General features: G+C 41.1%; 1 protein-coding gene across 1 annotated transcript in view; it reads right to left on the minus strand.

Annotated features, from left to right (window-relative positions):
* Positions 1 to 25715, minus strand: part of tmem117 (transmembrane protein 117) — a 296188-nt gene that overhangs the window by 85887 nt on the left and 184586 nt on the right. Inside the window, exons 4-5 of the mRNA XM_034176082.1 lie at positions 15463 to 15562; positions 11787 to 11884 (exon numbers count right to left, since the gene is read on the minus strand). Of these exons, the coding sequence (XP_034031973.1) occupies positions 11787 to 11884; positions 15463 to 15562 (198 nt within the window). The remainder of the gene's footprint in view (positions 1 to 11786; positions 11885 to 15462; positions 15563 to 25715) is intronic.

The following is a 25715-nucleotide window of genomic DNA, read 5'->3' on the forward strand; positions in this document are numbered from 1 at the left end:
AAAGTAGAGAGGGTGTCTGTCTCCCTGATCTGAATTGGGAGCTGGTTCCACAGGAGAGCCTGAAAGCTGAAGGCTCTGCCTCCCATTCTACTCTTACAAACCCTAGGAACTACAAGTAAGCCTGCAGTCTGAGAGCGAAGCGCTCTATTGGGGTGATATGGTACTATGAGGTCCCTAAGATAAGATGGGACCTGATTACTCAAAACCTTATAAGTAAGAAGAAGAATTTTAAATTCTATTCTAGAATTAACAGGAAGCCAATGAAGAGAGGCCAATATCGGTGAGATATGCTCTCTCCTTCTAGTCCCTGTCAGTACTCTAGCTGCAGCATTTTGAATTAACTGAAGGCTTTTCAGGGAACTTTTAGGACAACCTGATAATAATGAATTACAATAGTCCAGTCTAGAGGAAATAAATGCATGAATTAGTTTTTCAGCATCACTCTGAGACAAGACCTTTCTAATTTTAGAGATATTGCGCAAATGCAAAAAGCAGTCCTACATATTTGTTTAATATGCGCATTGAATGACATATCCTGATCAAAAATGACTCCAAGATTTCTCACAGTATTACTAGAGGTCAGGGTAATGCCATCCAGAGTAAGGATCTGGTTAGACACCATGTTTCTAAGATTTGTGGGGCCAAGTACAATAACTTCAGTTTTATCTGAGTTTAAAAGCAGACAATCCTGCAGTTTAGCTAATTGGTGTGTGTCCTCTGGCTTCATGGATAGATAAAGCTGAGTATCATCTGCGTAACAATGAAAATTTAAGCAATGCTGTCTAATAATACTGCCTGTTGGGAAGTGTCGTGACACAGACCACAACAGGGGGCGTTAATGAACGGACAATGGAATAGCCAAAAAGTAACAATTTAATGTTGTGAAGCACACAACGAAGTACAGGCAATGCAAATATTGCAGAATGTCAATTATACACCAGGTGACGTGTGGCAGGCTCGAAGATAGAAGACGTCTGGTGCGAGAAGAGCCGGATCCCACACAGCTTCCACCACCAACGGATCTGAAGAACACCGGAGCCGCCAAGCCCTGCGCCCCAGGTGGCCACTGTCTTCAGCAGTCAGACCCGGCACTGCTGGCAAAGAACCGAAACAGTTTTTGATGAGTGTGAGTTCGCACACTCAGTAATCCCACAGTCTGTGTTCAATTAGGAGGGAGAACCTCCACCTCCGATAACACACTCGGACAGCTCCTGAGACAACCACTTATCTGGGTGGGGTGGGAGGCGAAGCCGTCGCAGTCCACACCAAACGCCAACACAGCAGACAAGGACTCCGTCACAGGAAAACGGCTGCAAAAGAGATCAGACTTTTGTTCGGTTTTAGATTCAGCAGAGAAGTTACCTGTATGGTAGCTGATTTCTCGGCGGGGGGTGGCGTTGCAGTCCGGCTTTTATGGAGGTTGACGTAGATGAGTGACAGCTGGTGGTGATGATGTGACAGCTGTCACTCCACTGGTTCCGGCGCCCTCTCGTGCTTGAAGCCCGCACTCCAAGCAGGGCGCCATCTGATGGTGGTGGGCCAGCAGTACCTCCTCTTCAGCGGCCCACACAACACTGCCTAAGGGAAGCATGTATAAAGTGAATAAAATTGGTCCTAGCACAGAACCTTGTGGAACTCCATAATTAACCTTAGTCTGTGAAGATGATTCCCCATTTACATGAACAAATTGTAATCTATTAGATAAATATGATTCAAACCACCGCAGCGCAGTGCCTTTAATACCTATGGCATGCTCTAATCTCTGTAATAAATTTTATGGTCAACAGTATCAAAAGCAGCACTGAGGTCTAACAGAACAAGCACAGAGATGAGTCCACTGTCTGAGGCCATAAGAAGATCAATAGTAACCTTCACTAATGCTGTTTCTGTACTATGATGAATTCTAAACCCTGACTGAAACTCTTCAAATAGACCATTCCTCTGCAGATGATCAGTTAGCTGTTTTACAACTACCCTTTCAAGAATTTGTGAGAGAAAAGCAAGTACAAATACTTCGTTACTTGACACCTCTGCAGAAAACCTATGGTTGACGTCACACAGGCTTTGTCCACCAATATACAGTCTATGGTTTCAACAGAAGCATAACCACAAAGGCTGCTGTTATTTACTGCTGTGTACTGTATCTAACCCAGTGATTACTGTTTGTTAGGAGCATTCTCACGTCACACACTGGCTGCACTGGCAGATAGCGAGTGCCAGCTCATCTCCCATTTCAACTCTGATATATTTTGTGGGGCTTTAGTATTCCACAGTGCCATTCTTTTCCCCAGCATGCCTGAGCTTTGGCACTGTCTTATACAATTTGCCATGACCCTTCAATCCATATTGAAAAGCTGTATCCACCAACACATTTATCATTCATGTTCAGCTGATGATAGCATGTCAAATTCAACATTGATTGTGACATTGCTAGTCAAGTCCTCTATCAATGAAATGAAGGGAGGGGCACAGAAAAAGTTACTGCAGCATTCATTCTTAGTGTGCCTTGATAGAGTGGTGACATGATGAGTAGAAAAAAAAACACGGTCATGTGACTACTGGTGCCATCTTGGGTTCAAAATAGAGCATTTTACTGTTAATCTGTCTGTATGTAAATCCAGCTATTTTTTTATTTATTCGCTAAAAATGATGGGTTTGCTGTGCATTTGAATGCACAAATAGACAAAGCAAGGGCTTCAAGATGTACAGATCCTCTTCAGATCCAAACATTTGAAAAATTTGGGAAATAAAGTCAGCCATTGGGGATGGAAGCCGGCATCATCGTCCAAAGACTTGCGAGGTAGGTAAATTTATTGTTCACGGGGTCCCATATACCGTAAAACTCACCTAAACCATCATCGTATAAACCAGATAGTCGCAGTCTCAAAGTTTTTGTATTGTTTTCCATGTAATAAACACCATATATAACGGATTTTGTACAACGGATTTGCACTCACATCGGATAAAATGTCTCATCCGATCGCAATGTATTTCCATTAAAAACCCTCGCATGTGGGACCAGAGTCATTTCCGTGAATAAAAGCCTGAGCGTTTTTTTTTACATCGTGCTCAGACTCGGACCTGCAGCCTGGATGTGCACCTGTTAAAACAGACAGCGCAAAAGGCTGTGATTTGACACTTTGCTGCTTTCAATCCTTCGTCTGGCATCATAACAGTTTTTACAGTGCACACTCTGATAAATGGATCAGAAAAGTCCGCACATTTACAGCACGAAGTCTGTTAAAGAGGAAAATGTACAGCTTACCTTTGATTTGGAGGTGATGATTGTAGAAAGAAAAGCTTCTTGAGGGTCAAATTAGTCCAGAATAAAGCATAATCCAGAGACAGAAAACTGTCATGCACGTCATTGTATGACACAGAGTAACAGAGCTGCGGCTGCATAAATCAAGCTTTAAATTAATTAAATAAATCATTATAAATGGCAAATTTATATAAATTTGATAGCTTAACTATTTTATATTTATTTTGATAGTACCTGTATCTGGATGTGTTGCCGTATGTGGTTAAATGATTTTAAAAAAATGTTGAAGTTCATTCAGTAGTTCAGCGCAGCTGGAACCAAAATGGCACCATGTTCTGAGTTGATGCCACTCTCTCTGTCAAGGCACACTGAGCATTCTGTTGCTTGCATTGATATACAATGAAAATACGTACGGAGAATGTGAAAGATTCACGTGACTTAAATATGTACGTTGGTTGCATGTGATCAGAATGTATCCAAATAACAATTTGTTATATTTCTCAATTAGTAAAGGACATATTTAAGCCATGTTCCATTTTTTCAGGGTGACAGGTAAACCAATTTGGTTAAACACCACATCGATCTTGTCTTTGAAGTTTGAGATATTTCTGTTTGGAGCTCACTGAGCTCATATCAAAGAGTTGCATGTCCTCTGCTTCAAATGTCCTTTGTTGTTCCCTCTGACCACCTCAACAACCCACTGATGAGATGGTTGCATACCATATCTAAATGATATGGTATTGCTGGTGTAATATATTTAAACAACAGCTGTGTAACGGGCACATCAGACATGGTGTGTGGGATTTATTTAGCAGTTATTTTCAGGGTCACAGCTTTTGGAATGTAAAATGAAAGGCAGGGCTGTGACCTGCACCATGACCTTAATGCTGTGTCCATTTGATTTTTACCTGTTTTTCTAATTAAAGGTGGCTGACACTGAATGAGAGAAGGGTTAGCATGGCTATTAATTGTGTACAACCCTGCCCTATGTTGGAGAACCCACAGAACCTATGAACAGACATCAGAGTGCTGAAAAATGTGTCGAACTAGACGCATAAATATCTGAAGTGTAGCTGTGTATCACAGTTGAAAGTAAATAATGAGCTGCATAGTGCAAACTTTCAGCTTTACTTTGATGATAAAGGCAAGAAAAAATAGTTCCATGGTTCCTATGTCATCATCTCATTAATCATCAGGACCACCTTCTCAAACAGTCCTCATGACCATCACAGTGTACACATGTGAAAATTGCATGATCAAAATTTTTTCATCAATATCAAACCTCAACATCAGTTTTTTTCAAATGTGATTCATCAGCTTATTGCTAAAGACATTGAAGTGTGCACATACAAGCGTTCACATTTAACAGTGGAAAGAATTTCTTTCTTTCCGTTGCTCCTGTTTATGGAGGTGCCATAGTATCTCATCCATCTCCGCCTTTGGGACTGTAATTTCTGTAATCTGCATATGGATTCAGCACAAGATTTACTCTCTGATGTAACATTAGTCATAATCAGACACAATCTAACCGCTAGGAGCAGTGGCCAGCCACTGTGTGGCACCCGGGTATCAACTCCAGATGTAGAGAGGGGCAGAGAAAGGAGCAAAATCCTAATCTGCATATTTGATGGTGGGAAAAATATGGAGTGGCCTGGAGGTTAACGCAGACAGATACGGAATCAAACTCCAGGACTTCTTGCTGTGATGCAAGAGTGCTGCCCAAAATGGAACACAAGCTGATTTTTCAGTTTCATGTCTAGTCATGCTAGTATTATGTTGTATTCTGTATTATAATGGCTGAGTGAATCCTTGTCATTTGATTGGTGCTTTGTATGTCACATGACATGGATTAATTCATCAGATTTGTGTTGCATTCCCTCTGACCACCAGCAAAAAAGCAGCAAAGCAAAGAACCAACGAAGCAGCGGGTCAGAGCACTGCTTCATTGCTTCAAGCTTCAAAGCAGAGCCACACTGCAGAAGCAGTTGATTGCAAACCTGCTGCAGGGTCTGCAATCAACGTAAAGAAATGATCATTTTCCCGACAAACACCCTCAAAAACAATAGCCGCCCCGAAGGACCGATAAGAGAATCGTTAAGCAAAGAGGCTATCGATGATGGTGAATCAAATCATTTCTTAACGGTTCTCGAAAAGAACTGGTTCCCAATACCCAACCCTACAAAGGACTAGGACTTGGCATCAACAAAAACACCTCTGTCCAGTGACCTCATACCACGGTAAGCTCTTCCTATAGTGCAGCAGATAACAGAATATTAACAGAGGAATCGTGCAAAATGGTGATAGAAGCAACACATTCGGCACAAATACTCCTTAGACAATACTCTTTTGAAAAAATTGATTGACCACTTGAATTTTCAACAGGCAGCCAGGTAGGAGTCAACTGAAGAATTACACAGGGGTAAAATTAAAAGATGCTCCAATCATATTGAAAACTACACCACATTATTTGTCTGATCACAAAGATTCCAAAAGGTATAGTTTGGACAATCTGTGACTGAATGTTAAGGAGTTATGGAGTAAAAACAGCAAGAATGGTGACAAAGGTCAGTTTCAGTTTGTACAGGGGTGAAAAGTTAAAGTTGCTTTTACCCCATAACTCCATAACATTTAGTCACAGATAGTCCCAATTATACCTTTTTGGAATATTTATGACCAGACAAATAATGCAGTAAAGTTTTCAATATGATTGGAGCATCTTTTTTATTTTGCCCCTTGTGTAATTCTTCAATTGACCCCTACCTGGCTGCCTATTGAAAATTCAAATGGCCAATCGTTTCTTTTTTTTAAAGAGTGATGTCTAAGAAGTATTTGTGCCAAATTTGGTACTTCTATCACCATTTGCACAATTGTTTCAGTTATCTGCTGCACTACCAGGCATCTCTTGAGCTCAAAGGTTGAAGACCGAGAGAACATGAATATCACTGCAAGATAAGTGAATGTTTGCCTGCTGGCAAAGTCGAAGAACTCATTGAAAGCCTGGATCTTCGTCTTGACCGAGGACAAATCAGACACTCTGTCTTTTCAATCAGCTTCTCAAGTGCTGCAATCAGGGCAGTGATTGATTCCACAAAGGTCAAAGCATCGTCACATGAAATCAAGTTCAGAAAAGGTTTCCTCTTGACAAAGTACCAAGGACTTTGTCCTCCATGACCCTAGTAATATCCTGCCCATGTAAGCACCGGTGCCTCCACTTTTAACAGACCAAAATGAACTGAACAAATGGTTACTGTCGTGTTTGACATTCAAGTGTGTGTTATCCTTTGTTATTTCAGTGACGTCAGCAGACAAATAAGGACTGGTCTCAAGCCTGTTCCACAAAAGGACAAGAGAGTGCATGTTTTCATTCATATCACATCAGCAAGTAATTTCACCAACAAACTGCCTCCATCGACTCAACTCATTAGGATGATTGGAAAAACTCTACTTTCCTGTCATTTCTAACTGATAACTGATTTAAATTAACTCTCATCTCAACTTTTGTTGTGCTGTATTGTAAATGAATTAGTTTTTGGCCCCATACAAATGGCATAACACCCACACACACACACACACACACACCACACACACACCACACACCACACACACACACACACACACACACACACACACACACACACACACACACACACACACACACACACACAGTAATTTCATTCCTACCCCAATCACCCAATTTGGATGCAACTGGCCTCATATTACAGCTGACCGTCTGTGCTATGAGCTCATGCTCATTATTCACTTTTAAAGGACATGTCTTGTATTGTTTAATGTGCAGTACAACAACTCAAGATCAAAGAATTCATGATTGTAAGCTGATTCACCCACCCGCAGTCATGATCAGTGGTCGCTGAAGGATTTTACTGCTACTTAAACTTCTCGCATCGCCGAGTCACCAAGTGCATTTCCCAAAAACACTGAACCTGGCATTTACCAGCATTTGTCGGTAGGTGATGTCACTTTGAGGAAACAGAAAAACAGTGCAACAGCGAACTGATAGAGTGAAATGAACATTGCAACAACAGATCATGAAACTACTGACACTTCATTCAAAAGTGATGGCTCAACATTCATTCAGATCAGTGGACCTACCGAACAGATATTTGGAAAAAGTCATGAATGCAACACTGGTTATTTTCTGGACCTACGGAATTTCTACCAGCCCAGTTGTGCACGCACCTCATGCTCAAAGCAGTGAGGTGTGTACAGAGAAGAGACAACAGACACTTCACCCTCAACACTCTCAATTCTTTTAGAGAATCTGTAAGATTTTATATCTAGACCTGTGCGTAGTCTGCTGTCTGTAGCCGAGCACGAAGTGACACCATGAATGTGCAGCTGGAACTCTACATGATGCTGTTTTAACCGGCTGTGTGAACGTGCAGCTGAAACTGAGTCACTCATTAAGAGAGTACCGCCTTGGCAAAAGTAATTTGAGATACTTTCTTTACGTCTTGCCGATTGGCGCAGCAGCACCCACGGGATTCTTTCCAAACGACCTGCATCTTGTCAAGTTTCCCATCTTTAAAAATAAAACCAAAATATCTCCAAACGGCTGATTTATATGTTGTATGTGCGTCAAAAACATCTTCCAACTGCTTGCTGCTGTTCTTGCGGGCTTCCATTTTGAAATAGATTTGTTGCGGCAGACAGGTTTTCAGGCTTCCGTCGATGGTCAAAGCAGTGATGGTGCATTAAAGGTGCCTCGGAAAAAAAATCAATGCAAGCATGCAGCGACTGATGCATCGTGATTTCAGACCACAGCTGAATCGATGCACACTGAATGAATTGATACACTGGCATTGTGCACATTTGTATCTAGATACTGATTCATGTTGATTAATCTCCACATCCCTAGTACACACACAGCAGCAGCCCCTCTTCTCACAGTGAACACAGGCTGCTCTGTTACTGGGAATGCATCAAAATTAACACAGTTATCACTTTAAAAATGATTCATCATGACACAAAATCACTTATGTAAGGGCCCCTTCACACATAATATAAATGTGGTCAATTGCACATGAAGCAGGAATCATATGCAATATGTGCAAAATTGTAGCTGCCTCCCATGCCTTGTACACCTGTTGTTACAACTACCTGCACACACCAAGGGCTGAAAGACAGAGTGTGCGCTGTGAGAGCCCATCAAACCCTCTTGGGGCAGGTGTCAGCCAAATTAAAGGTGACATGCATGAACATGTAACACCGCTCTTCTGACACTTAGAAAATGTGTGGCCATTTGCACTATAGGCACAACAACAGTCAGCAGACAATCACTGCCGAGCTGGATGTGAAATTTGTCTAATTGACCCCATGACTGTGGAGTTGCCAAATATGCCACTTTCAGTCAGACATCAGCAGAAATACACTGTAACCAAAGGCATTTGGTCAGTTATCACAGCACTTTTTCACTTTTTTAAAATTACGTTTATCTGCTTGTTGATTTAGCCATTTCACGCTCCTGTATAAAGACAGTGATTGTAGCGCAATGGTAAAGTTTCCATCTGTTGTTGAAAGGGCCCTAAGCTTTGCAATTAATCTGTTGCTCCATTACAGCACTAATCACAAAGGATAAGGGAGTGTGTGTATATATATATATATATATATATATATATATATGTGTGTGTGTGTGTGTGTGTGTGTGTGTGTATGTGGCTGCTTTTTTGTCAACATAGAATCGCTGTAGCAGCTGTCACAGCCGCATCCTTGTGTCATTATGAATGTGTATAAACTGACCTAAATGTTGGAAATATTGCAATAAAAGATAGAACCTGTTTGTCTACCACATGCCTACTGCATATAAAATGCTGGCATATGCTGGTGTAAGTCTAATAAATTATGGGTAAATTTTGTATGAGTTAAGCACACTGATATACATCGTAATACAGTGAGTACGTCAGAAAATTTTAGGCATGCACAATATTTTTGATGTATGCCAGCATACGTCCCACATACGCGGGCATAAGTTATAGGTAAGTTATGCGATAGTTGATACACATTCTTGTAAGTTACTCATAAGTTGAAATACCTCCATTGATGCTGTCCATTGACTGACCCAAGAACTGAAAGCTGCAGTCTTCATGCGCCAGTTCAGACTGTTACAAATATTAAAACATTCATACATGGAGTAAATATAAAGTCTTATCTTGTTCTATCTCTATATGTTCTATATCTATCTCTATCTCTGTTCATTTAAGTATGATTCATCATCCCAACCTGATGAAAATGTATCCACATAAAGCGTCCTGATTTTGGAAAACGACATCTAGTTCCCTGTCGTGGCTGAAGAAACGTAGCATTTTAAAAGACGTCCCTCTGTGGTTTGACTGTTCTCGGTGCATTTCTCAGCCTGAACCAGAGAAAGCCAGCGTTTTGTGCCACAACAAGACAATTAACTTAAAACTGAAAGTCACAGCGCCTCATTCATTCACGTCAGCGTTTACCACAGGAATCAGTTGATTCTTCAGCATTCTGCACACAATGAAAATAAAATCCCATGATCCAGCAAGAAAAAAATAAAAATAATGAAATTTAAAAAATGTTAAATTTCTGTTTGGCCTCCATGTGGAGCAGAGAGGCCACACGACAGCTCACGCGCGTTCGATGATGTGCTCGTCATATTTACAGTAGTGTTCAGAATAGTAGTGCTATGTGACTAAAAAGATTTATCCAGGTTTTGAGTATATTTCTTATTGTTACAAGGTTATTGAAACAAGGTACCAGTAGATTCAGTAGATTCTCACAAATCCAACAAGACCAAGCATTCATGATATGCCACACTCTTAAGGCTATGAAATTGGGCTATTAGTAAAAAAAAGTAGAAAAGGACGTGTTCACAATAATAGTAGTATCTGCTGTTGACGCTACAAACTCAAAACTATTATGTTCAAACTGCTTTTTTAGCAATCCTGTGAATCACTAAACTAGTATTTAGTTGTATAACCACAGTTTTTCATGATTTCTTCACATCTGCAAGGCATTAATTTTGTTGGTTTGGAACCAAGATTTTGCTCGTTTACTAGTGTGCTTGGGGTTATTGTCTTGTTGAAACACCCATTTCAAGGGCATGTCCTCTTCAGCATAAGGCAACATGACCTCTTCAAGTATTTTGACATATCCAAACTGATCCATGATACCTGGTATGCGATATATAGGCCCAACACCACAGTAGGAGAAACATGCCCATATCATGATGCTTGCACCACCATGCTTCACTGTCTTCACTGTGAACTGTGGCTTGAATGCAGAGTTTGGGGGTCGTCTCACAAACTGTCTGTGGCCCTTGGACCCAAAAAGAACAATTTTACTCTCATCAGTCCACAAAATATTTCTCCATTTATCTTTAGGCCAGTTGATGTGTTCTTTGGCAAATTGTAACCTCTTCTGCACATGTCTTTTATTTAACATAGGGACTTTGCGGGGGATTCTTGCAAATAAATTAGCTTCACACAGGCATCTTCTAACTGTCACAGCACTTACAGGTAACACCAGACTGTCTTTGATCATCCTGGAACTGATCAAGGGGTGAGCCTTTTCCATTCTGATTATTCTTCTATCCATTTTGATGGTTGTTTTCCATTTTCTTCCACGTGTCTCTGTTTTTTGTCCATTTTAAAGCATTGGAGATCATTGTAGATGAACAGCCTATACTTTTTGCACCTGCGTATAAGTTTTCCCCTCTCCAATCAACGTTTTTTTCAAACTACAATGTTCTTCTGAACAATGTCTTGAACGTCCCATTTTCCTCAGGCTTTCAAAGAGAAAAGCATGTTCAACAGGTGCTGGCTTCATCCTTAAATGGGGGACACCTGATTCACACCTGTTTGTTCCTCAAAATTGATGAACTCACTGGCTCAATGCCAGACTACTATTATTGTGAACACCCCCTTTTCTACTTTTTTTTTACTAATAGCCCAATTTCATAGCCGTAAGAGTGTGCATATCATGAATGCTTGGTCTTGTTGGATTTGTGAGACTCTACTGAATCTACTGGTACCTTGTTTCCCATGTAACAATAAGAAATATACTCAAAACCTGGATTAATCTTTTTAGTCACATAGCACTACTATTATTCTGAACACTACTGTACGTGTTCCACCTGCCAAACAAAAGGGTTCTGCCGGCGGTGGAAACACAAACCAAGCCAGATTTAACCATTCTGACTCGTACCATACCGTGCAGTACCAGCTTGGACCACTCGGTGGAAAGGGGGCTGTCAGCATACTTTCTAAATCGGCTAAATCGTCATGGTGTGACAGCTGCATAACTTATCCGATGTATCCAGCATGTTCAGCATATTTTTCATATGTCGGCATTCGCAGGCTAAATCGTCAAGGTGTGACAGGGCCTTAAGTGTTAAATTCTGTGACAGAAACCTCAAATAATCAAATTGTTGTTCAAACTGCACAGTGAATTGAGCAAGTGCTGTAGGTAGAGAAATTTCCTCTAAAATCATACTATGAACATGGATGAACAATAAGTCCCAGTGGGTGAGTTGACATACCAGAAGAGGACAATTCTGTTGTTGCCTTGTTTCCAGAACTGCCTGGCACCTTTGCCCCAGTCAGGATAATTCTGATCCTGAAGCATCATGTCTGTTACCTGTAGAATGAAAAGGTACATAGTATAAATTACACTAATAAGTAATATAGGAAATTTGTAAAAACTGAGATAAGCAAAGAAACATGATCAAACTATGAGCACATGCCTTCAGCAAGAGTCAAAATGACTCACCTAGACACATTTCACAAAGTTATAAGTGTTTTCTGGTTTACCACTTGGCTCAAAATGTTATGGCATCTAGTTCAGGCCTAATATTTACAACAACCTTTGCAAAAATGGATCCCAGTAACTCACAGTTTTCAATAATTATTCACAAATTTCCTGGCCCTGAACCTTTGTTTGGATTAACCTCTAATTTTGCCTATTCAAGACAAAGACCACAGCTAAAAGTTTATTACTTAAATGGCCCATCTTTGTTCAAGAACATTCCTTTTAAAATATCCTGGCCTCACCTCTTTATCCAAATCTCACCCATAGATAATGAAGCTCTTTATATAGGAAGGCCAAATTCATTCCCTACATTTTGTGAAACCTTGTGTTAATGTACCCCATCTATGTAAAAAACAAAACAAACAAACAAAAAAACAACCAAACAGCATAAACCTTTGCTATAACTTCTTTTTGTTAATCCATTGCATACATGTAAAACATTGCATACATGTAAAACATGTATGCAATGGATGTAAAACATGTTTTCATTAAGTGTGGTGTAAATTGACTCATTAGTTTTTGAGGAACCCAGCTAACAGTAAAAGTGCCCCAAAAAGTCAAAAATACATATTCTTGGCAGATGATTCATAGTATTTTATTAAATTCCCATTGATCACTCTCTGGAGTTTGTAATTTGCACAATACATATTTGGCTCAACTATAACTTTTTATTTGTACAGATATTAAGAACATGCCCTCTCTTGCAATGTTAAAAATGATTGCACTATCATCCAAACCATAATGGATTCTTCACTCAAAGAAATGAAATGCACTATTTACTTCTAGCTATGTCAAGTGGACCTACAAAACTCTTGCTTAAATGGGAAAACAAATTGTAACAAAATGTTTCAATTAACTGTCAATTAGCAATCAATATTTCTACCATAACTAATTAACAGTCCAAACAAATAAACAAAGGAACTCATCTTCTTGAGAATAAAGGTTGTGAACCCACAACAGAAAAGTATCATACTGTTAAAGATTGAAGAATAAATAAATATAAATATAATCAACCATTTGTAATTACATACAAATAAGTGCATGACTATACCCAATAATTGTTGGTTTGCGCTTCATTATTAAGTTGCTGATGGTGTTTTCAGGCTGTCACATCTTTAATTGCTTTAATCAGCACAGAATCGTATCAAAGATTACTATAATAAATGCTTAAAAAAACAGCTCTTCTTTGTGTGGAGCTGCTGCATAAGCTCAGTTCATCAAAAAGGTCAATTCAAAAGGACGTCAATTCATTAACAAAGCACCTTGCTGCAGACACTGTAGCTAGTCTTGGAAAACGCATTTAAATGAGGCAATCATTGAAATGTTTCTGGCATTGCAGTTCTGCAGAAACACATTCCCTGTCCGCTCATCTCGTGAAGACATACTGAAAATCTACTATGTGGAGGAGATAGAGGTCATTTTCAAAAGGGCCCTGATGAATTAATCTGAATTTCTAGAATCAGCAATTTGATTCTCAGCACTTATTTTCGCTGCCTCCCATCACGTCACTGATATTAAAGGCACTGTCACACCTTGATGAGTTAGCCTGCGTATGCCGACCACATTAAAATGCTGGCATACACGGGCGTATGTTTAATAAATTAATGCAGCTGTCACACCTTGACGATTTAACCAGTGTATACCAACAGCCCCGTTTCCACGGAGTAGTTCAGGTTGGTACTACACAGTATTATACGTGTCAGAAAAGTTACATCTGGCTTGGCTTGCATTTCCACCGCAGGCAGAACCCTTTGTTTGAAAGGTGGAACACTTAAATATTGCAGAGCACGTTATCCAGCGTATGTATGGTGTTGCGTGGCATCTCCGCTCCACACCGAGGCAAAACAGAGTGATTTTAACATTATTTAAGTTTTTTTTAAATCTTGTCTTTCTAGATCATGGGATTTATTTTCATCATGTCCAGACAGAATCGAGCTGTGGTAAACGCTGAGACGTTAATGAATGAGGTGCTGTGGCGCAAAGTGCCGGTGTCCCGTCAAGATAAGGTGAACGTCGAGATGAGGTGCACTGCGCTACTGCGCATGCGCACATCGCTCTACCCCGGACTTGAAGATGTCACCCATCGAGAAACAGACAGAATTTCTTTAAACTGAACATATTTAAACAATTATTCCCACTGGAAGTGGTTTACAATTTTATCAAGTGGAACACCCTATTAAATGTTGTTTTTGAGTGGCAGCTGAATGTGGATTATGAATAATTCATTTTTCTTGAATAAACATTGTGAGATGGGACACTTTTCAAAATATTTTGATCAATTTTTCAAAACTAACAAGCTGGTAATGAATAACATATCCTCATACATATCCCATGACAATCAAGTAGTGCAAAGTTGTGCAGGTTCAGATGAATATCTGGATGTGTTGCAGTTACATGTAATTTTGGAAGTGGTTCATATTGTACAGCAATAATGTTAATCCAAGGATCCATCTGGTGTCCCACTGTTTTGATACAAACTCTGTGTAAGAATCTACTGATTCATTTCTAGGAGTAAGAAAGACTAATCTGTATGGTGTGTAAAACCATACTGTTGTGTGGGCCGCCAGAAGAGGAGGTACTGCTGGCCCACCACCAGAGGGCGCCCTGTCTGGAGTGCAGGCTCCAGGCACCAGAGGGCGCAGCCGCCTCACAGGAGCAGCCAGGGTGACAGCTGTCACGCATCACCTGCAACAGCTGTTACCAATCATCTGATCGGCAGGGGTACATCAGCAGGACGACGTCTCCACCTCTTTGCCGAGATATCGTTCTACCTGGAAGGTAACGTACTCAGCTGACTGTTTGACAGTGATCTTTGTGACTTTTGTGCGACTCCTTTTCCAACGAGAGGTGGAGGTAGTTTTCCTGCCGTGCGGATTGCTGGGTGCAAACGCGCCTACATTAATTGTTTTTTGTTCCTCGCCAGCAGTACCAGGTCCGACACGCGGAGGCAGTGGCCACCTGGGAGTTCGGGACTTGGCGGCTCCAGTATTCCTGGGGTCTGGTGGCGGAGGAAATCGTGTGGTTCCGGTTCTGCTTTGGACAGACGTCTCCTATCTTCGAGCCTGCCCACACGACACCTTTTGTGATTTGGCTTTTGTCTATTGTTGTAATCTGTTGTATTTGTTGTGCCCATTCACAACAGTAAAGTGTTGTTATTTGACCTCCTCCATTGTCCGTTCATTTGCGCCCCCTGTTGTGGGTCCGTGTACCTACACTTTCCCAACACCATACAATGCCATAGTTTTTTGTTTGATTCTTCTTTTTTATGGAAATAACATATTTTTAGTTTGTCCACCCACACATCTGATTTCAGTGCAATAAAATGAAAATAAAAATTAAACCGTCTCATATACACAATACGGAACAAGCTTATCTATATTCAAGTATTTAAAGGGTTGAAATCTCACCATCCACGCAGTCACAAAATCACCCATCCACGTCCCGACTGCAGCAATTTTCATAAAACTCTCATTTCTGATGCCCATGTATTCTGTCACCATGTGAGACCTATAAAGCAGAGTGCAAAAGGACATTAATACGATGTGTATGTATCATGAGGGCAACAGGCACTGAAAAATGTATGGAGACAGAACGTCTGATAAAATAACAGAAAGAACTAGAGGAGGGCAAAAGGGAATATAGAATTCATGATGCTAACTGTTAGACTCAATCAATATCAATCAACTTCTGTCAAAACAATGACTGATGGCTTCCGTAAAACCCAGTAGACTGGAAGTAGTTCATGCAGCTGAGAAGGAATTTATGTGCTATCAACTCTCTCATTTGGACCGTCCGCCAGTGTTTCCTCCCTGCCCTGTACACCGACAAAATTTCCTGTACATTCATTTTTCGAATTGTTTTGTAATTTGTGTCAGTAGCATGGCCCAAGCAGAGGGTCGCCCCTTTGAGTCTGGTCTGCTTGAGGTTTCTTCCTCCTGTGTGCTTGCTTTGGGAGTTGGTAAGGTTGGACCTTACTTGTGTGAAGTGCCTTGAGGCCACTTTGTTGTGATTTGGCGCTATGCGCTTGGTTTCAGTTCAGAAGGTTCCGGGTTCAAATCCCACCAATGCCACATTTCTCCATGTAATGTGGAGTTGCATCAGGAAGGGCATCCAGTGTAAAACCTGTGCCAATTCAACATGCAGATCCACCTTGGATTTGCTGTGGCGACCCCAAGTGCAAACAAGGGAGCAGCCGAAGGGACTTACTATAAATGAAAATAAATTGAAATTGAAACTGTCTGGCAAATTGTTTGTTTGGCAGATTTGCCTCATGTCTGTTTGACTTGAAATCAACATTGCAAACACAATGAGATTCTTCTTGTTAATGCTTCTGAGTTGAAGCAGTTACGCTGAGTCAAACACAGACTGGGCAGAGGTGCAGCAACAGAGAACCGATCTCACATGCAGTACGTGATAATAAATGACATTCTCTCTTTGGAGTCCCATTTACGCCTTCACTGACGTACAGTGAGTGAAGATGAGAGGATTTTTTTTTTTTTAATAGCGCCTACAAACCCTCACACACCCACCCACCCACCCAACATACACACACACACACACACACCACATCGGTCTATTTTCTCCAGGTAATAGCACAGTAGAAAGGGAAAGTGGGTCAGTCGCCTGCTATATGGGACTCCTGGCGAGAAAGAGAGAAGAACAGAGGGAAGCGAGAAGGCCTGTTTGATCTCCAGACAGCCAGCATTTGAAAAGGCAGAGTGTAGCAGGTGGAACCCCCCCCCCCCCCCCCCAGCCCCGCACCCCGGCAGCCCCTCGTACTCCCCACAGGTCACACTCATGAATATAATAGATGGCGATGGATAGGCCTCTGGCTGTGCTTTCAACTACTTGTATTTGAAGTCAATTGCTCCATTTGTCTTTGTTTTCACCGGTCATTTTCTGGTCACCAACAAACAATAAAATGTTTTAAATGCACTGAGGCTTCTGGAATATCTACCCAACAACCTTGCTGTAACCATTTCACCAATGTTTGTTCAAAGGAAAGAAAAAAATTACTAAAATGCAATGCACAAAAAAAGAAGACAACAATGATCTATTTTTAAGGTTTCCACACTTTCAACATTTATGCACATATTCCCCAAATGTAATTGAGGATATTTAATGGCCATATTACTTTTGGAAATAGTGAAGAAGTGTTACATTTTTCATATTCATTAATAAATATAAAATAGTTCAACATGTGACCAATTTTCACCTTTAAATATTGATTTATTTTTCTGTGATGAATCTAAAATGCATGAAAGGCATCAGAGGGTGTATACCCTGCATACTCTACACAAAACAATATAAATATACAAGTAAATATACATATGTCTGTAAGTGTGTTTTATATAACTTCATAAAGTAACTTCTGTGAGGCTTCATTATGAAGTGATTCGTCAATCAATCAGAAATATTTTGCTGATCAATATATGCTTTACATCATTATAGGCTTCTTGTTTTTAGATATATAAATTATGTGGTTTTTGGACCATGTTTTCGTTGATCTTTACTTGTGAAATTTGACCAAACTGCTCCAATAAATCACCACCATAAATCACTCCATGTAATATTCCCATCAGGTTTGATCCAACAGTCTTCTTGGTTGATGAGATATACAAAAAAAGCTAGGGCGTTTTCCTTGACACTGACCTTTTAGCAAGCGCATAAGCATAAAAATCATTCAAATCGTATATAAAGCGTAAAAACTGGCCTGGAAGTAGTATTTGACCTGAGGATCAAGAAAAAAATGGAACACAGAAAAAAGTGACCCCTGGTGGCCACAGTAGCAAAATCCAATATGGCCACCAAAACTGTTATTTTTTGACATTATTTTCAAATTGAATCACACATAAATGTATTTTAAATGTGTTTTACCATACTTTCTGCATCACTGTACATTGTGAAAGTTACTGAAACATTGTAGTCAGATGGCAGCCATCTTGGATTTCAAAATGGCCACCAAAATTGTCTTTTTTTGATAATATTCAACATTAATCATTACAGTATAGCACATAAATGTATTTTGACCATACGTTCTCCATCACCATACATTATGTGACTATTGTTGATATATTGTAAACAGATGGCAGCCATCTTGGATTTCAAAATGGCTGCCATTCATTCTGTGGTAGTCAAGATGAAATCGGAAGTCGTCACTTGTAATTCATTTTTTTCAGTAACCACATAATTAAAGGATGGAGTATGATAGTGCAAATGGATCTGAGAAAAGGACATGAAATTCACCAATAGGATGCCATGGCTGACCGACTGTAACACAAAATGGCCGCCAAAATGACACATTCTCTATTACCTGATAGAACAAAGAGTTATAATTGTTTTAATTGTTACTGGGACATGTGGGATCCTGATGCGGTAGCCTGGGTGCGAGTATAATCAAACGTTATGCCTCATATTATTTAAGTTCAATTTACCGGTAAGCGCCGGATTGGATAGGATCATTGGTTCCCTAGACCTTGTAACAGCTGGCACCACATTTGCAAAGTTGTGTACATGGAAGGCCTGCTTTGAAGCATTTTGTGCTTCAAATTTCGACTTTGTGGCCTGCTGGTACCTACTGTGAAGTTTTAAATGACACTGATTGTGATATTTAGCATCTAATGCTAACATATCACCAGGGGCTAACTTCGCCAAAAGTGCCATATCGCTAAGGCCTGTGGCGTACTTTCGAACGGCTCTGTCCATTCCCATGGTAGACACAGCATGGAGTTTCATTTGCCCAGCCTCTTTGTTGCAGAAGAAGCCAAGCATTATAGTTGTGGTATGAACATCTTCATGTCAAATGCTAGCCCTCTGAAATTGAATAGGACTCCTCTCCTGCTCGGTGCTTTGTGATGAACTTCTCCTTTGCAATAGTTGTAGCCTAAGGTCACTAAACATGCTTCTGCAAGATTTCTGCCACGCTGCTTGTATCACTTCCTGTTCCGGAGCACAGCGGTGTTTTGCTGTATGTTAGCTGTTTAATCTGCATAGTTAGACTGATCTAGATAATTAGATAATTTATTTCACAGTGTAATCTTCACGTGCCTTAACTAAAGCACCCTCTCTGCTGAATCACCTCTAAATCATTTTCACATTCTTCACTTTGTGTGTTTTTAGGAATCCACTAGCTTAGCGCAGCTATTAGCTCTTAGCCGGTTTAGCATGGCGGCTTCTCCTGTCTCTCCCGCACTTGTCTGCACTGGGTGTGAAATGTTTAGTTATTCCTCTGCCTCCTTTAGCAGTAACGGTACTTGTAATAAGTGTAGCTTGTTCGTAGCTTTGGAGGCCAGGCTGGGCGAACTGGAGACTTGGCTCCGCACCTTGGAAAACCCTACAGCTAGCCAGGCCCCTGTAGTTGGTGCGGACCAAGGTAGCTTAGCCGCCGTTAGCTGTCCCCCAGCAGATCCCGAGCAGCCGGGAAAGCAGGCCGGCTGGGTGACTGTTTGGAAGAAGCATAGTTCTAAACAGAAGCCCCCTGTACACCACCAAACCGTTCACATCTCTAACCGTTTTTCCCCACTCGGCGACACACCCGCCGAGGATCAAACTCTGGTTATTGGCGACTCTGTTTTGAGAAATGTGAAGTTAGCGACACCAGCAACCATAGTCAAATGTCTTCCGGGGGCCAGAGCAGGCGACATTGAAGGAAATTTGAAACTGCTGGCTAAGGCTAAGCGTAAATTTGGTAAGATTTTAATTCACATCACGTCATGTTGATCTCGGCTTTCAGTGCTTACCAGTCGAGTGAGTATAAGAGAAATTGTGGAGAGCTGGGTTTGTCCCAACTTGTCCTCTGGCACTCCAAAACGGAGGTGTTCTTTGTCTCGCTCCATCAGCGAATCGGTCGTGACGTGATTTCCATGACAAAATCTCTTGTTAAAAGTGAAATCTGCCGGAAAATGGCTGATGTCCAGCTCTTGTGATAACCAGAGAAATTGCACACAACGGTCCCGGCTCTACACAGCCATCCGTTTAGAAATGATGTGGTGGTTTCTGCCTCTCGATGGCGGCTCGGAGGGCAGCGCGCCGTGCGCCATTGTGGGGCATCCTTAAAGCTGTAGTAACACTCCTTATTCTCTGTGAAGCCCGTAAAATTTTCACCGAAAGCCAGATAAATTTTTTGAATGGTTTCCAGCTGCCTGTCTCTAACAGTTTCTGAAAAAATTCTGATGGAAAAAAAGCCCAAATCATTCCGCCATTTCCTCGCACTGAAACAACGACGAGAGGGGTGGACCAGTGCTCACTCAAAGCCTGCCCACAGGCGAATGATGCAACTGACAGGCGTGGAAAAACTCACGCATGCGCACAAAGGTTCAAGCTTGGCTGACGAAAAACATATGAATCAAATTCATATAGTTTTTGAAAAAAATAAAAAGGTCCGTTACTTTTCTCACAGACTTCGTATGTTAGTTCAAATGAGTCAACACCCCCGAGTCACACTAACTGTCAAAATGCTTGAAGCACGGGTCGCGGAGGAGGATTAGCAGCAATCTTCCACTCCAGCTTATTAATTAATCAAAGACCCAGACAGAGCTTTAATTCATTTGAAAACTTGACTCTTAGTCTTGTCCATCAAAATTGGAAGTCTCAAAAAACAGTTTTATTTGTTATTATCTATTGTCCACCTGGTCGTTACTGTGAGTTTCTTTGTGATTTTTCCAGACTTTTTGTCTGACTTAGTGCTTAGCTCAGATAAGATCATTATAGTGGGTGATTTTAACATCCACATAGATGCTGAGAATGACAGCCTCAACACTGCATTTAATCTATTATTAGACTCAGCTGGCTTCGCTCAAAATGTAAACGAGCCCACCCACCACCTTAGCCACACTTTAGATCTTGTTCTGACATATGGCATAGAAATTGAAGACCTAACAGTATTCCCTGAAAACCCCTTTTTGTCTGATCATTTCTTAATAACATTTACATTTACTTTAATGGAATACCAGCAGTGGGGAATAAGTTTTATTACAGTAGAAGTCTTTCTGAAAGCGCTGTAACTAGGTTTAAGGATATGATTCCTTCTTTGTTATGTTCTTCAATGCCATATACCAACACAGTGCAGCGTAGCTACCTAAACTCTGTGAGTGAGATAGATTATCTCGTCAATAGCTTTACATCCTCATTGAGCACAACTTTGGATGCTGTAGCTCCTCTGAAAAAGAGAGAATTAAATCAGAAGTGCCTGACTCCGTGGTATAACCCGCAAACTCGCAGCTTAAAGCAGATAACCCGTAAGCTGGAGAGGAAATGGCATCTCACTAATTTAGAAGATCTTCATTTAACCTGGAAAAAGAGTCTGTTGCTCTATAAAAAAGCCCTCCGTAAAGCTAGGACATCTTACTATTCATCACTAATTGACGAAAATAAGAACAACCCCAGGTTTCTTTTCAGCACTGTATCCAGGCTGACAAAGAGTCAAAGCTCTATTGAGCCGAGTATTCCTTTAACTTTAACTAGTAATGACTTCATGACTTTCAGGCTCCTCTCCTGTGGAACCAGCTCCCAATTCGGATTAGGGAGACAGACACCCTCTCTACTTTTAAGATTAAGCTTAAAACTTTGCTTTTTGAAAAAGCTTATAGTTAGGGCTGGATCAGGTGACCCTAAACCATCCCTTAGTTATGCTGCTATAGACTTAGACTGCTGGGAGGTTTCCCATGATGCACCCAGTGTTTCTTTTTATTCCCCTTTTTTTGCTCTGTATGCACCACTCTGCTTTTAATCATTGGTGATTGATCTCTGCTCTCTTCCACAGCATATCTTTTTCCTGATTCTCTCCCCTCAGCCCCAACCAGTCCCAGCAGGACTGCCCCTCCCTGAGCTTGGTTCTGCTGGAGGTTTCTTCCTGTTAAAAGGGAGCTTTCCTTCCCACTGTCGCCAAGTGCTTGCTCATAGGGGGTCGTTTTTGACCGTTGGGGTTTTTCTGTAATTATTGTATGGCTTTTGCCTTACAATATAAAGTGCCTTGGGGCGACTGTTTGTTGTGATTTGGCGCTATATAAATAAAATTGATTTATTTTAATGCACAGTTGCCTCCATGCCTGAGCCAGCATCTAATCTGGGCATACTTTCAAAGGAACATTGCCAAGTTCTTTAAATTTAGCAATGTTTTTTGCAAATGACTGGTAGCTGCTGCTCAGCCCAGGGTCAACACATCCTCCTCCCCAACCCTTCCATGGTTGGCTGAGTGCTTCAGAAGAAGTCTTCTGACAGAGCACACACAGAGTCCAGTTGATTGCAATCCTTTCCGGTTTCGTACCACTTAGAGGTTTCACTAACTTGAATTTCATCAACATGTCTGCAATTCACCCTGTAGTAGGAAGAAACTATTAATATGGAGTATGTTGAAAGAGAATGATGCGTAGTGCAAGAGGACAGCACAATGTTCTATTCTGAGTGCATACAAACCTATCTCAGCTATTATCTTTGACTTTCTCTTTTCAAAATCAATTTGTCAAGGAAAGCCTAAAAGAAGAAAGAAAATAGTCATTATGGTAAAAATGACTGAAAAGACACCCCATGCATTTAGGCCTAGGCTGTTTACTGAAACAGATTGGTTGGAAACTGCTACTTATTGCTTCAAAATGGAAGAATACATTGTCCATCTTCATGTGGCACTACTCACCCCATTCAAAGAACTGTAAACTCATTAAGTTTTATGACTGGCAGCCCCTAACGTTTTTCTAAGCATACATTGTTTTGAGGTGCATAAAGAACAATAGATGGCAGTATGTGGTATTCCTATGGTATGTGGTGTGGGAAATTAATTTGCCAATTGCATAATCTTCCCATACCAATGATCTGTACATGCAGTAAAAAAAATCTTATGACTACTGTTTCCGAGATAAAATGTACAGTAATGCCAGCCATCTTGAAATCCAAGATAGCCACCAGCTAACCATTCTGTGTATGTCTAATGATTACTCCTTGCTAAAACATGGTAACTATTATGTATTTTACAGTGATATTCTTAATTATAATGTAACCAGTACTATGGAAATGGTGATTTTGGTGGCCATTTTTTATTTCAATATGGTGGCCGCTAATTTTTGTGTTCCATTTTTTTTCTGGTTCTGTAGTACCTCTCTGCAAATTTTGATGCTTTATATATGTACTGAATGATTCTGGTGATATTTTGAACTTAGCCACCTGACTATTTGAGCAAACTGCTCCAAAGGCTAGATATGTAGGAAATCCAGCTGTTTTTGAGTTATCTTGTGTACACACACACACACACACACACACACACACACACACACACACACACACACACACACACACACACACACACACACACACACACTCACCAACCAGTGAAAAAAACACCCTCCTTTGCCACTTCACCGGCACCACAGTAAAAATACCTTTTACATGGACTCTTATACCCCATCACACATACGCTGATTGAGGCCAAATGGCATGAGAATGACACATCCGGCCACAGTCGGGAAGTATTGACGTGCGGTCTGAAGACAAACGGACGGCAGTCACTGAGCAGTCTACATAGTTGGTCCCATTCACTTGACTGTCCTGAGTGTGTTGCACAGTTGAAAACACTCTTGGCGCTGTCGAGATGGGACGCACATCTGATGGCGGTCTATGTGCAGTTTGTGCACCATCTCATTGCAGTCTACATATTCTGACAGCATCAAAACAGCTTTTGAAACAATCTGATTGCAGTTGATTGAGCTCTGGGATTAATTGGTCACGGCAAAGCCTGCTGGCATGTTGTGCCAGGGATGTCCGCCTACACTGGACCCCGGCCAGGGAGGGCAAAGGAAATGTTGATATGTAATAACATGTATGTGGCACACAAACATCATTTGCAGTGGGGGTGAACAGAGCACAATCAAACCAAAATTACCATGTGCCACTTCGCAGCGCACGCCGCTGCAGATGTGAACAGGCTATTATATCCATAATAGACCTTACAGTACAGATGTATTTCCATTTCTTCTCATAGGCAACATTAGGGAACGGAAATGGCGTAGTTCCAAACTAGAGGTGTTCCACCTTGCGTGGCGTGAAGCTATTTTACACTCAACAAAAATATAAACGCAACACTTTTGGTTTTGCTCCCATTTTGTATGAGATGGACTCAAAGATCTAAAACTTTTTCCACATACACAATATCACCATTTCCCTCAAATATTGTTCACAAACCAGTCTAAATCTGTGATAGTGAGCACTTCTCCTTTGCTGAGATAATCCATCCCACCTCACAGGTGTGCCATACCAAGATGCTGATTAGACACCATGATTAGTGCACAGGTGTGCCTTAGACTGCCCACAATAAAAGGCCACTCTGAAAGGTGCAGTTTTATCACACAGCACAATGCCACAGATGTCGCAAGATTTGAGGGAGCGTGCAATTGGCATGCTGACAGCAGGAATGTCAACCAGAGCTGTTGCTCGTGTATTGAATGTTCATTTCTCTACCATAAGCCGTCTCCAAAGGCGTTTCATAGAATTTGGCAGTACATCCAACCAGCCTCACAACCGCAGACCACGTGTAACCACACCAGCCCAGGACCTCCACATCCAGCATGTCCACCTCCAAGATCATCTGAGACCAGCCACTCGGACAGCTGCTGGAACAATCGGTTTGCATAACCAAAGAATTTCTGCACAAACTGTCAGAAATCGTCTCAGGGAAGCTCATCTGCATGCTTGTCGTCCTCATCGGGGTCTCGACCTGACTCCAGTTCGCCGTCGTAACCGACTTGAGTGGGCAAATGCTCACATTCGCTGGCGTTTGGCACATTGGAGAGGTGTTCTCTTCACGGATGATGCGAAGGAGATGTGTTGCACTGCATGAGGCAAATGGTGGTCACACCAGATACTGACTGGTATCCCCCCCCCAATAAAACAAAACTGCACCTTTCAGAGTGGCCTTTTATTGTGGGCAGTCTAAGGCACACCTGTGCACTAATCATGGTGTCTAATCAGCATCTTGATATGGCACACCTGTGAGGTGGGATGGATTATCTCACCAAAGGAGAAGTGCTCACTATCACAGATTTAGACTGGTTTGTGAACAATATTTGAGGGAAATGGTGATATTGTGTATGTGGAAAAAGTTTTAGATCTTTGAGTTCATCTCATACAAAATGGGAGCAAAACCAAAAGTGTTGCGTTTATATTTTTGTTGAGTATAGATTACAAGCATGCTTTATTGGCTACGAAGCAGACCTACTACTCTGAATTGATCAACAAAAACAAGCATAACTCAAAGTTTTTGTTTGATATGGTGGCATTTCTTATTCGTGGACAGCCACCTGTTGGTCGTTCTCCTTTTTCAGCACAGGACTTTCTGGACTATTTTGAAAAGAAAATAGAAGATATTAGGTTGAGCACATCTCAGCATACTTTGGTCCAGTCATTGTATCCAGCTACTGAGCTGGGGACTACCACTGAGGTGCTACCTAGATTCACGGAATTTCATAGTATCTCACTAGGTGTGCTGACGAAACTCGTGATGTCTACGAAAAGCACAACTTGTTTACTTGATCCTATACCAACAAAATTGTTTAAGGATCTTTGGCCCATTCTTGGGCCGACTGTGCTGGAAATTGTTATCCTTTCTCTAAACTCTGGATCTGTTCCAAATTGTTTTAAATCTGCAGTGGTTAAACCACTACTCAAGAAATCTAAT

The sequence above is a fragment of the Thalassophryne amazonica genome, chromosome 8 (assembly GCF_902500255.1).
Source record: "Thalassophryne amazonica chromosome 8, fThaAma1.1, whole genome shotgun sequence".
Taxonomy (NCBI): domain Eukaryota; kingdom Metazoa; phylum Chordata; class Actinopteri; order Batrachoidiformes; family Batrachoididae; genus Thalassophryne; species Thalassophryne amazonica.